We start from the raw sequence: 13,647 nt of genomic DNA on the forward strand, positions 1-13,647 counted from the left end.
TGGCTTTCTTTCACGGCTCTCGAAGTCATTCTTGATTCTGATGTAATGTACACTTCTGTATTTCAAGAAAGCAAAATTAGGACAAATTTTATAGAGTTATTTCCGAAAGAAAACCAACAGATAACTGTAAATTAGTGAACGAGTGATGTAATTATAAAAAAGTACTCTTAAGTAGCTAGTTTGTAGTTTCTTCTCGACACGAGGAACTGGTTTAAATTTAACACAATAGCTCAGAACCCATTGAAAATATGTCAGATGTAATATTATTGTGATTTATTCAGTAAAACTTGATTTGAGGCTTGCTTTTACGGTAAAGAGTTAATTCAACGGAGTCATGATTTCGAAACGGTTGAATATGATATGATGAAATTCACTCAATAACGACGTCTAGCTCAGAAAACAGAATTGTTAAGTTGAGAAAAATATATGAAAGATTTAACGGGATCGACACAAAAAGCTGTGTGACGGGATTTCCCCATGTACTAGCATATCAATTGCCTTGAAACGCCCATTACTTCAAACTTCAATCACTGTGAACACGTATGACTTTCGTGCGACTTCGTAAAGAGAAAGTTTTTATTGTAGCTAGGTGTGTCGGAAAACTGTTTCAAGCTACCTTAATTGATGGTGGAATATTAACTGACCTATTTTGCATCTCTGTTTTCCTTCTGGTCCTGAGGAACAGCTGCAGCCATTATCAACTGATGTAAAAGAATAGAGAAAATGAATTAAAATGGTTAAATCTCTGTTTACAAAAACAAATCTGTGTGAAGTAAAATGACGATGAATGATGGCTCAGTGGGAATCAGACACCACATGCACGCGCGCGAAATATTTCTGAAAATATTGTTCTAGAAATCAAAACTTTACCTTTTTCGCAATGGCTTCCTGTGTATGCTTTCGAACAGCGACACTTGTAGCTGTTTGTCCGGTACAGAGGTACACAAGTTCCATCATTCTGACAGGGCAACTTCGAGCATGGAGACTAAGACCGAGAAAATCAATTACTTACTCCCTTAATAAAACCAGTTAAACAAACTACGATGACGGATCGATAAAACGACTCGAAAATGGCCTGCGAAGAATAAAAAAGTAAAGATAAAGCCATAGAGAGATATATTATCGTTGAAAATTTGAATACACTTTTCTCAAACAATTTCAACTGGTTTTAGTTATTATCAGGATGTTATGAAAAAAAAAACGTGATGATAAGATAACTAATTTTACCGCAATACTGTGATGATACCAAAGATGGTTGGTGATGAACTTGTCTGAATGGGTGTAATGGTCTGATGCAAGCAGTTCACATAGCAGATTGTCCATGTTATCATCCAAATCTGCCAGGTTGAAGGACAAACATGGATCTTTCTCGAGACACTTGAACGCGCACTCAGAGGAGTCTTGGACCAGTTCTTTACCAACAGTTGTAATGTTCAAATAATAGCCTCTGTGAGAAAGAAAATTGGTGAAGACAAACCCAATGTTTGGCGCATGTCCTGTATTTGATAAAGAAATGAAGATGACCAATGAAAACGGTTTTGGCCCATACTTTCTTAAAAACATGATGTAGACATCAGGAACTAATAAAGTAAAAAGGAACGTGAGTATCACTACAACGGAAGATGATACCTTTTGAAGTCTTCATACAACTCGCCGATACAACCAGAGCAAGAAAATTGGCAGATAAATAGAAAAAAGCCATCGTATTCTTGTAGCTCAAAGATAAATGGGGCTTAGCATACATCTGCTTCTGTTAATGAAACGCTGCGATATCTTGCCATTAACCTTTTTTTTTCCCTTTTTAGGCGTTTGGCCTCCTGTTTTGTTTTTTTTTTGTCTTCTCTGTAAATGTTTTCTAGCGCCTCTGGGTTTCTTCATTTTTCTTTCTCGTCGCTGTTAATTCAATTAGCGCACTAGTTTTTGATGTGTAAATTCAGGAGAAAACAATGGTACAGAAGAGCTCCAGTTCAGTTCGTTTTAATTCTGCTGCCACAGAAAGTTTCAGAAAATAATGGAGCGTCTGTTTATTTAAGTTTTTTTTTTTTTTTTCCAATCGTACTTACCTAGCTTTATTGCTTGCAGGGTTTTTGTCATTTCGGAAGCATATAGCTGTATAACAGCTAACATTGAAAGTTTAGGTCAGCCAACAGTTAAACGTTCACTGTTACATCTAACCTTGTCCTCCACTTATAGCAAATACCCTAGTTTTAAAATAAAGATGTCGAAGGCAGAATTTCCGGATTCTTTAAATTTTACTCTGGAATTTTCTAGACTACTGCAAGCATACATAAAGAACCTACCTATATCTTTCTTCTACGGGGGCTTTTATGGGACATGCGATGTTTTTCGTTGGCAATTAATGTGGACTCCAGGAAACAAACTCCGAACACCGGTCACCTAAAAACTTACCTTTATTTTAATTTATTTTATTAAACATCTGAGTAAATGGGTGAATAAATAAACAAATGAAATGTTTTTCAAATAACTGGCCAAAAACAGCGTTTCAACGAAATATCTTCTCATATTTTGGTATCTATTTTAGTACTAAGCCATGCATATGGTACATTCACTAACATTAAAAATTTACATCACGCGAGTTATGGCTCGTTAAGGGTTTTGATCACTGACCAATGTAGTTCACGGCAATTTTATTGTGACATTGCCATGAGCAAGATTTTTAAATACAGACCAGTTAAAAACAGAACCATTAGGTACGCTACAACTTGTGTACTGAGCTGCAATGTCGCTTTCGGACAGAACTTTATCCCACATGTTGACGCTTGCCAATCGGCCATGAAGAGTTTGCTCACGATCAAATCGTCCGCCAATGGAGTCTTGGTCTTGTCTATGCACCAGACAGCCGCCAGCCGTAATTTTAAAGTTCTCAGTGGCATAATACGTATCCTGTCCTGTAAATTGGCCATCTTTATAGAGTTTCGCTACTCCTTTTGTGTTTTCCCAGGTGAGACACACGTGTTGCCAGGTATCATCGTAGAGATTTGTTGAGCCGTGTGAGTTAAACCTGAAAAGACAAAAAAAATAATAAAACAAAACGAAACAAAAGACAAGCAATATTGAATATGTTCTATCATTCAAGACCCTCCCCTGAAGTCAGTCAGTAGAGTAATCCAGTCTGTCAGTCAGTCAGTTATAGTAATGCGTAAGTAGCCTGTCAGTCAGTCAATCTGTCAGCAACTCGGCCGGTCAGTAAGTCAGTCAATGAACTGTCAGTCGGTCAGCCAGTCAGTCAATCAATCAATCGCTTATCAATCACTTAATCTTTCATACATTTAAGGTTCCATTCGTTCATTGCTTTCTTTAATTCATTCAGTCAATCTCTTATCATGTGATTACTTACAAAATGTTTAATGAGCTAATTTCATCTCTGCCATATCAAAGTATTACCTGAGCTACTATGTCGAAAGCCGGGTCGATTAAGAAACCTTATTCTTGTATGGCTAGACCCGTAATAAGCGAGTCCTTGCCATTTGAAAGACTTTTGTGTCCTACTAAGCAAAGTGACCTAAATCACATTTCAAATAAAGAACCAGAATGGGTATTTGCAAAGCGTAAGGAATATACGTCTAGATTTTTTTCGGTCAAAGATTAACATATTTAGTATTGAAATCATGATAAGAAAATAGATAGAAGCCAAAGCTTTTCGTTTTTTTCCATGTTTACCTTTCTCCCTCTCTCCAACTGTTAGACATTAACTATCTAAGAGGAAGAAGCCGATCGTAACATTTCCTCTGTCATGGCTTATAGTGGCTCGAGTAAGAAATTCCCCGACCGACTTTTAAAAGATGTATGCAACATTACCGGAACAACTCGTTGCCAACATAAAAATCTGTTAGTGTTGGATAAACTTCGAGAAGTATCTCATTGGGATGGTTTACAGTGGCATAGCTGACGACCATCTGATCCCCTTGGTCTTGAACAAGTTTGATGAAAAAACACAACGACAACTGGCTGAGATCCGAAGCTATGGCTGGATTCTTCATGGCGTAATTTTCTGTAGAACGCAGCTCCGGAAACACCATAAGGTACTCTATAACAGAAGAAATAAATTGCAAACATTTTAGACACTTGTTTGAGCAACCACGCATTCTTTAAAAGTTTTTTCTCTTCAGAAGTATCCAGTATTTGTATAAAATCTTCTAATGTTCTTCTCAAATGCCACACGTTTATCGAAGACGATAGCCAACCAGTGTTTAATTGTAAGAAACATAGAATAAGTCACAATCCTGCTTTGCTGTTCAGTTTTGAATGACCCGCAACTTTTTATAAGGGCAACTCACAGTTTGCCCCCGCTTCTTAGCAAGGTAGCTGGTTCGGGCTGTGCCTTTATCAACAATGTAAGGCCATAATATAATTATTAACAATGTAGAATATGAAGATCGCCGTATATATGTCATAGTTATAGCATAGGGTAAAGAAGGCAAAACACGAAGTTATCACTCTCTAGTGAATAGAATTTCGGAGGTGTCTCTTAGCCTATTCACCTCTTTTGAATTTCCGTGTACATGTATGCGTGCGTGCATTGATGAGTGCATGCCCTCCTTCTATACTTCGACTCTTACTTTACTTGCTATTCAGTCCCATAAGGCAAAACATGAACGCATCGCATAGCTTATCCTCCGCCTGTGTATGTGCGTGTGTGGGTGCTTGGTGAGTGTGTTGCGTGCACTTATGCACACACATGGTGCGTGTATGGGCGCTTCTGTTTGTGAGTGTGTTGCATGCACTTTCGTGCGCACATAGTGAGCGTGTGTGGGTGCGTGCGCGCGCTTGTGTCTTTTCTTGCTTTCGTTACTGCATCACGACTTTTATTTCACTCGCCAGGAAACACATGATAAGGTAAGGTAATTTGGTATTATCAACTGAGTTGATAACGTAGAAGGGCCACTGTTAAGATTTTAGCCCTTCCCTCTGACAAGGGGCCAACGCTCGAAACGTCAGCTTTGAAAGTCTTATCGGTCGGCCAGTATACGTTATCAACTCAGTTGATAATACCAAATTACCTTGTTATACTCTTGTAGCGATGCAGCGCCACAGTTTCTTTAGAAACTTACCCCCTTTTCCATGATTAAATAAGTTTTAAATTTGAAAAGTCTGCTTTACTTTTGTGTCTCTCTACAGATTTCTATAACAGTTTCACTAGGCTTTTCCGGATATTTTGCGTGTCAGCAATTGTTTGTTATGTATCCCTTTCGGCCTTTGTGTCACTCTCGAGCCCAGGGTCATTTTGCCTCCTTGTCAGCGGTATAAAAAACAACCAACCCTAACTTGATTTAGCAAACTGAATCATGTAAAATAATTTTTGAGGTACAAACTATATCATTGCATCACTGTTTCCCTTGATCTCCAAGAGGGATGTGGATATTCGATTCATATGCAGGTATTTTCAGTAGACTCAGGGTCAAGTATTAGTCGTAAAAGGTTTCCAAATATAACACATAATAATAACTTTATTTTTGCTTCCTAAAGTTATCTGGAACAGGTAAATAGTGCAATAGTTGTTAAATCAATCGTTCTCACTCGAAATTATAACAAAGTAGATTTCGAGGGGTCAAAAGATCATTTTTTAAACACGAAAATTTCAAAGCAGTATCAAAAAAACGTGTTTGGCATGTTGTCATTGTTAAGTAGGTCAAGAAAAGGTTGGAAAGCTTGTATGTTGATTGTTATGGGCGAGATCAAGAGTTTCAAAACGCTGCTGTTTTTCTCTGTTTAGTAGCGATTCCAGCTCAAGTGCAGTCACCCATACAATCATCAGCTGTTGCATTAGGAGTAGAAGCAGGAGGCCGTTTCTGGAATCTAAATCAATCGATTCTACGGTTTGCCGTTGTCCCGTTTCCTCATTCTCTTTTTCCTCTGAGCCCAATTTTCTTAAAGACGAACTCACAGTCGCGCAAAGTCCATCTTTACTGAACTAACTAGCTTGCAATCGACTTTAACCCGCGCATGAACCTGAAAACAGCAAAAAACTGGGTAGAGGGCCATTACTTTTCCTTTCATCTTTCACTTCCAAACTTCCAGGAGCACCGGATGGCACACTGGGAAAAAATTCGGTGTTTTCTTCTGGTATATAGATTCTACTTTCGATCAGTTACGATGACTTTTAAGTTCACGTGCACTAAAATAACTTACGTTCTTCTTTTCTTCCGCTGGTGTAGAGGACCATGTGCTCTGTTTTGAGCATGCGCTGCAGTCAATCGAAAGCCATTACTTAAGGATGTTGTCATGCACAGCTAAGACCAGAATCCCACGATTTCTGGGGTAAAACTTTCATTCTCTCAGAGGTCATTGTTTGGCGATCACACCGCTGACAAGGAGCCAAAATGACTCCAGGCTCTGACTCTGTCAGTATAGGTTTCATCCGAGTGGAAAGTCCATGGGTTTCTCTATCTCTTACAAGTCGATGAAGAATTTAGTTGGGAACAGTTTTCCTAGAAACCTATCGGCTGCATTCAAAGCGCTCAAAACAAAATTTCCTCTTTCGCAGTTGAGGTTATATCCTGGCATTCGAGAAACAACAACAACAACAAATCAAATCAAGCCCTTTCAAAATTACACAAAATTTTTAGCTACTCGAAATTATTCATATACCAAGCTCTAAATCAAGTTTATTAAATTTGTCGCAATAACGTTTCATCTGACGAATTTTCAACGTGTTCTTAGCTATTGTAAACCTTTTTCAATGATCATTTCTATTTTGCCACAGTAGGAAAAGAACAAACTTTTCTTAGAATATTCACACTAATCGCGTAACGAAGGAGACAAAACTACAGCAAAATACAATAGATGGAATCATACATCATATCGCTGAAAGCGTCCGTGGGCAATATGTAGCGAATCCTGAGTTCAGATTGACTACCCGAGCGGACTAAGAGAGTTCGTAGATTTTAGACAATGCCGGCAGTGAGGACAGACAAAACAAATAAAACATAATCGACTCTCGTGGGTTTATTGTGCTACAAACACGGCTCTCGAAGTAGAAAAGTCATTCTTGATTCCTGATTCTTTTAAAATAAAGCGAAATCGCTTGCTAAATAATAAATCTTTTATTGACAAAGCTTATATGGTCATGATGGCTGAATATTGGCTTCTTTCTTTTTCTCCCTTTTTTCCATTGACTGTCAAGGTCCATAAAAAAAGAAAGAAAGAACGAAGCCGATATTCAATCATCCTGTTCAAAAACTTAAATACATTGTCAGTCATACATTTGCATTTCCATCCGACGAAAACGTGCTTAGAAGTTGAATATTTACGCAAATTAGAGTTGACGGCATTTATCTTAGAACAAAAGGAAACGATAAAAGCTGCCAAATACCTACCATCCGGTTGAACAGGGAAACGACGTATGCAAATAGGTACTATTTCACTGTGTCTTTAAGTTAAAAAAAAGTTAATGTAATGTAAACTGCTTTATTCCAAGAAAGGAAAGTTAGGACAAATTTTATAGAGCCATTTCCGAAACAAAACAAAACAAAAATGTAATTTTTTTTGCATAATTTTGCATTTGCAGGGTTTACAAAACAAAACAAAATGTAAATTAGTGAACAAGAGATGTTATGATGAAAGAATACTCTTAATTTGCTAATTTGTGAACTGGTTTGAAATTTAACATAATAGCTCAGAACGCACTGAAAATTCGTCAGATGTAAGGTTATTGTGATATATTCAGTAAAAGTTGATTTGTAGCTTGCTTTTACTGTAAATTGTTCACTTGAAGCAGAAAGAGTAAACTCAACGGAATCATGATTTTGAAGCGGCTGAATTTAAATTTCGTGATGACATTCACTCGACAGCGACGTACAGCTAAAAAAAAAATTCTATAACTGGGAAAGAATCTATAGAAGATTTTACGTGATTGATCCAAAAACTTGTGAAAAGAGAGATTTCCCCACGTTTTAGCATATCAATGGTTGCCTTGAAACTCCCAATTCAAACTTTAATCATTTTTTAAACACGTCTCACTTTCGTAAATTTCGTTGGACTTTGTAAATTTCGTTGGACGTCGTAAATGCAAAGACACTTTTTGAGCACTTTAGTATATATTCGGTAGGTGTCTCGGAAGACAATTTCAAGCTACCTCAACTCGAAGGTGGAATATTAACTGACCTATTTTGCATCTCTGTTTTCCTTCCGGGCCTGATGAACAGCTGCAACTGGTGTAAAAAGAATAGAGAAAATGAATTAAAATGGGAAAACTTCTGTTTGCAAAAACAAACTTCTGGAGACACTTGAACGCGCACTCAGAGGTGTGTTGGACCAGTTTTGTCCCAACACTTGTTATGTTCAAGTAGAAGCTTTCATGAGCAAGGAAATTTGCGAAGACAAACTTATCGTTTAGTGTTCGTCCTGTGTTCGATAAAGAAATGAAGATGACCAATTAAAATTGTTTTTCCTTATACTACGACGTAGATATCAGGAAAATAAAGCAAAAAGGAACGCAAGTATCACTGCAACGGAAAAAAGATGATACCTTTTGAAGTCTGCACACAACTCGCCGTCACAAACAGAGCAAGAACATTGGCGGATAAATGGAAAAAACCCATGTTCTTCTTTTAGCTCAAACAGAAGTGATTTCCATGGTGATACACGACCTCGCAGTGCCACAGACACACAACATTTAGCTTTTCTATGGGCTTTGCAAACATCTGCTTCTGGTAATGACACGTTATCTTGTGACTAATTATTCATCTATTTTCCTATTTTAAGCGTTTGGCTTCCTGTTTTGCTCCTGTTTGTCTTCCTCTGTAATGTTTTCTTGCATCCACCGGTGTCTTTACTTCTCTTTTTAGTTCCTATGGTTTTAGAGCGCTTGTTTAGAGCGTCTGTTTTTTTGTTTTTTTGTTTTTTTATTGTACATATTAAGCTTTATTGCTTGCAGACACCGCTAGGTGGGTTTTTGTTATTTCAGAAGCCCTTAGCCAGATTCTAATCTGAATTCTTTTAGCGGTTTTTGGTCTCTCCTTTTTACAGACCCTTTTTTCACACTTTTACGATGCTCAATCAAAAAGTGCTCAATCTTAAGCCCAAGGATTTGCATTGAAAACATGCATGAAAAAATTCATCATTCTGATTGACTAAGACAAATATAATGCAGTTTTCAAGTAACAATAGAAAAGGGATGTAGTGCAAGATCCTATATGGGGGAGGAGGGGGAGGGGGGAGGGGGTTTACATAACAGGTAACATTAAAAATGTAGGCCAGGCAACAATAAAACTTTCCCTCTAGAGGCTTCCCATCCATTTATTGTACCTACCCTAGTTCTAAAATTACGATGTCAACGGTAGAATTTCCAGATTCTGTTAATTTTACTCTGGAATTTTCTAGACTACTGCAAGCTTACATCAGATTTGTAAAGAACCTACCTATATCTTTTTTCTTCTGTGGCCCTTATAGGACATGCGATGTTTTTCGATGGCAAGTGACATGGACTCCAAGAAAAAAACTGAACAGAAACACCCTAAGTATTTGAAGAGGTTGCGAAAAGCGATAGAGCACGGTAGTTTATTGGGGACATGCGGGCTTTTCTCCTAATCGCAACTTATCACATGCGGCAGGACATATGTGATTATCATTTTATAAGGCTTTCATAGCCGCACATTCAAAGTATCAGCGCTCGTCTTGTCAGCCTCTCAATGTTTGAAATTTCTTTGGGATCTTTAAAGATCTTGAAAGGCCCTCTAAATTCCTTCTCGAGTGTCATGAATGAATCAGAACAGAGAAGAAAAATTTTTCTGTCATTAAGGCTGCTTACAATATATTATAAAACAAGTAGCTGTCTTAACGTAATGGCAAACATCTGAGTAAATAGGTAAATAAATAAATGAAATATTTTCCAACCGCTCAGACAAAAGCAGCGTTTCAACGCAATATCATTTCATATTTTGGTTTTCTATAATATTGCTATTTTAATGCTATGTCACATGATCCAGCCAGGCATATGGTGCATTCACTAATATTAGGAATTTACATCACGCGAGTTACGATTTTAGGCTCTACAAGAGTTTTTATCACTGACCAATGTAGTTCATGGCTCTTCAACTGCAACATTGCCATGAGTAAGATTTTTGAATGCAGACCAGTTAATAACAGAACCATGAGGTACGCTGCAATTTGTGTACTGAGCGGCAATGTCGCTTTCGGAGAGAACTTTATCCCACATGTTGACACTTGCCAATCGGCCATGAAGAGTTTGGTTACGATCAAAGCCTCCGCCGACAGAGTCTTGCTCTTGTCCAAGCACCAGGGAGCCGCCAGCCTTAAGTGCATAATTCTTAGTGGCATTATTCGTTTCCTGTCCAGTAAATTGGCCATCTTTATAGAGTTTCGTTACTCCCTGAGTGTTTCCCCAGGTGAGACACACGTGTTGCCAGGTATCATCGTAGAGATTTTTCGAGGTAAACCTGAAAAAAAAAGAACAAAACAAAAAGCAAACAATATAAAATATATTTGATTATTCAAGGCTCTCCATTTTCATTGTCACTAAGTCAGTCAGTAGAGTCATTCAGTCTGTCGGTAAGGGGTCGGTCAGTTAAAGGTAATATGTAAGTGGCCTGTCAGTCAGTCACTCTGTCAACTAGTCAGTTTGTCAGTCAGTCAGTCCGTAAAACAGTCAGTAAATTGTCAATCAGTTAATCAATCGTTTGTCAATCACTTAATGGTTCGTACAGTCAAGCTTCCATTCGTTCAGTGCTTTCATTCACTCATTCATTCATTCATGCAGTCAGTCAATCAATCTCTTATTCATGCAATTACTTGGAAAATAGAGACCTTGCTCACCGTAGAGTCTCCGTGGCTCGGTGGTAGAGCATCGGAATGCAGAATCCGGAGGTCTGAGGTTCGATTCCTCATGGGGACTCAGAAATTTTTCTTTGGTCCCACGCTCGTGACAAGACAACAAACATCTTTCTCTATTTATGAAATGCTTAATGAGCTAATTTCATCTATGCTATATCAAAGTATCATCTGAGCTACTATGTCGAAAGCCGGGTTGGTTAAGAAATCTCATCCTTTTATGGCTGGACCGTAATAAACGAATCCTCGTCTCTTAATAGACTTCTGTGTCCTATTGAGCATAGTGATCTAAATCACATTTTAAATAAGCGACCAGAATAGTCATTTGCAAAGCGTAAGGAAAATACGTCTAGATTTGTTTTGGTCAAAGATTAACATGTTTGTTATTTAAATCATGATAAGTAAAGAGAAAGAAGCCAAGGCTTTTCGTTTGTTTGTATGCTCAACTTTCTCTCTCTCTTCAAGCGTCAGGAAGGAGCCAATCGTAGCATTTCCTGTATCATGACTTATTGTGGTTTGAATAAGAAATTCCCCGACCGACTGTTAAAAAACACGATATCCAGCATTACCGGAACAACTCGTCGCCAACATAAAAATCTGTTTGTGTTGGATAAATCTCGATAATCATCTCATTGTCCTGTTGTTTAGTGGCATAGCTGACGAAAATCTGATCCCCTTGGTCTTGAACAAGTTTGATGAAAAAACACAACGACAACTGGCTGAGATCTGAAGCTATGGCTGGATTCTTCATGGCGTAATTTTCTGTAGAACGCGGCTCCGGAAACACCATAAGGTACTCTATAACAGAAGAAATAATTGCAAACATTTTAGACACTTGTTTGAGCAACTGCGCATTCTTTCAAAGTTTTTTCCTCTTCGGAAGTATCCAGTATTTGTATAAAGTCTTCTAGTGTTCTTCTCAAATGCCACACGTTTATCGAAGACGATAGCCAACCAGTGTTTAATTGTAAGAAACAGAATAAGTCACAATCCTGCTTTGCTGTTCAGTTTTGAATGACCCGCAACTTTTTATAAGGGCAACTCATAGTTTGCCCCCGCTTCTTAGCAAGGTAGCTGGTTCGGGCTGTGCCTTTATCAACAATGTAAGGCCATAATATAATTATTAACAATGCAGAATATGAAGATCGCCGTATATTTGTCATAGTTATAGCATAGGGTAAAGAAGGCAAAACACGAAGTTATCACTCTCTAGTGAATAGAATTTCGGAGGTGTCTCTTAGCCTATTCACCTCTTTTGCGTTTCCGTGTACATGTATGCGTGCGTGCATTGATGAGTGCATGCCCTCCTTCTATACTTCGACTCTTACTTTACTTGCTATTCAGTTCCATAAGGCAAAACATGAACGCATCGCATAGCTTATCCTCCGCCTGTGCACATGCGTGTGTGGGTGCTTGGTGAGTGTGTTGCGTGCACTTATGCACACACATGGTGCGTGTATGGGCGCTTCTGTTTGTGAATGTGTTGCGTGCACTTTCGTGCGCACATAGTGAGCGTGTGTGGGTGCGTGCGCGCGCTTGTGTCTTTTTTTTGCTTTCGTTACTGCATCACGACTTTTATTTCACTCGCCAGGAAACACATGATTAGGTAAGGTAATTTGGTATTACCAACTGAGTTGATAACTTAAAAGGGCCACTGTTAAGATTTTAGCCCTTCCCTCTGACAAGGGGCCAACGCTCGAAACGTCAGCTTTGAAAGTCTTATCGGTTGGCCAGTATACGTTATCAACTCAGTTGATAATACCAAATTACCTTGTTATACTCTTGTAGCGATGCAGCGCCACAGTTTCTTTAGAAACTTACCCCCTTTTCCATGATTAAATAAGTTTTAAGTTTGAAAAGTCTGCCCTACTTTTGTGTCTCTCTACAGATTTCTATAACAGTTTCACTAAGCTTTTTCGGATATTTTGCGTGTCAGCAATTGTTTGTTATGTATCCCATTTGGCCTTTGTGTCACTCTCGAGCCCAGGGTCATTTTGCCTCCTTGTCATCGGTATAAAAAACAACCAACCCTAACTTGATTTAGAAAACTGAATCATGTAAAATAATTTTTAAGGTACAAACTATATCATTGCATCACTGTTTCTCTTGATCTCCAAGAGGGATGTGGATATTTGATTCATATGCAGGTATTTTCAGTAGACTCAGGGTCAAGTATTAGTATTAAAAGGTTTCCAAATATAACACATAATAATAACTTTATTTTTGCTTCCTAAAGTTATCTGGAACAGGTAAATAGTGCAATAGTTGTTAAATCAATCGTTCTCACTCGAAATTATAACAAAGTAGATTTCGAGGGGTCAAAAGATCATTTTTTAAACACGAAAATTCCAAGGCAGTATCAAAAAAACGTGTTTGGCATGTTGTCATTGTTAAGTAGGTCAAGAAAAGGTTGGAAAGCATGTATGTTGATTGTTATGCGCGAGACTAAGAGTTTCAAAACACTGCTGTTTTTCTCTGTTTAGTAGCGATTCCAGCTCAAGTGCAGTCACCCATACAATCATCAGCTGTTGCATTAGGAGTAGAAGCAGGAGGCCGTTTCTGGAATCTAAATCAATCGCTTCTACAGTTTGCCGTTGTCCCATTTCCTCATTCTCTTTTTCCTCTGAGCCCAATTTTCTTAAAAACGAACTCACAGTCGCGCAAAGTCCATCTTTACTGAACTAACTAGCTTGCAATCGACTTAACCCCGCGCATGAACCTGAAAACAGCAAAAAACTGGGTAGAGGGCCATCAGTTTTCCTTTCATCTTTCACTTCCAAACTTCCAGGAGCACCGGATGGCACACTGGAAAAAAATTCGGTGTTTTCTTCTGGTATA

At 38.3% G+C, this 13,647-nt stretch overlaps 3 protein-coding genes across 5 annotated transcripts in view; all 3 read right to left on the reverse strand.

The window, feature by feature from the left end:
- The window catches only part of LOC149049226 (serum amyloid P-component-like), a 61,796-nt gene extending 60,098 nt beyond the window's left edge, over nucleotides 1-1,698 (reverse strand). Inside the window, exons 1-3 of one of the 2 annotated variants that reach the window (XM_089201865.1) lie at nucleotides 1,228-1,698; nucleotides 871-985; nucleotides 645-701 (exon numbers count right to left, since the gene is read on the reverse strand). In XM_089201865.1, the coding sequence (XP_089057991.1) occupies nucleotides 645-701; nucleotides 871-985; nucleotides 1,228-1,563 (508 nt within the window). In that variant the 5' untranslated portion in view covers nucleotides 1,564-1,698. The remainder of the gene's footprint in view (nucleotides 1-644; nucleotides 702-870; nucleotides 986-1,227) is intronic. The other variant, XM_089201864.1, reaches the window with a different exon arrangement.
- A 698-nt stretch (nucleotides 1,699-2,396) lies between these two features.
- LOC149049228 (C-reactive protein 1.1-like) lies at nucleotides 2,397-8,165 on the reverse strand. Of its 2 annotated transcripts, XM_089201867.1 has the most exons (3): nucleotides 8,125-8,165; nucleotides 3,820-4,048; nucleotides 2,397-3,022 (listed from the first exon to the last, which is right to left on the reverse strand). In XM_089201867.1, exons 2-3 carry the CDS (start codon nucleotides 4,038-4,040, stop codon nucleotides 2,638-2,640), a joined length of 606 nt encoding a protein of 201 aa, XP_089057993.1. In that variant the 5' UTR covers nucleotides 4,041-4,048; nucleotides 8,125-8,165; the 3' UTR covers nucleotides 2,397-2,637. The 2 variants fall into 2 exon arrangements, with proteins under 2 accessions (XP_089057993.1, XP_089057992.1); XM_089201866.1 differs by lacking the exon at nucleotides 8,125-8,165 and having other exon boundaries at nucleotides 3,820-4,244.
- Nucleotides 8,166-9,238: 1,073 nt separating this feature from the next.
- LOC149049229 (C-reactive protein-like) overlaps nucleotides 9,239-13,647 on the reverse strand; it is a 10,473-nt gene continuing 6,064 nt past the window's right edge. The window contains exons 5-6 of the mRNA XM_089201877.1: nucleotides 11,379-11,607; nucleotides 9,239-10,418 (exon numbers count right to left, since the gene is read on the reverse strand). Coding sequence (XP_089058003.1) covers nucleotides 10,043-10,418; nucleotides 11,379-11,607 — 605 coding nt within the window. The 3' untranslated portion in view covers nucleotides 9,239-10,042. The remainder of the gene's footprint in view (nucleotides 10,419-11,378; nucleotides 11,608-13,647) is intronic.

Source organism: Pocillopora damicornis, chromosome 3 (genome assembly GCF_964200805.1).
Source record: "Pocillopora damicornis chromosome 3, jaPocDami1.2, whole genome shotgun sequence".
In the NCBI taxonomy this organism is placed as follows: Eukaryota; Metazoa; Cnidaria; class Anthozoa; order Scleractinia; family Pocilloporidae; genus Pocillopora; species Pocillopora damicornis.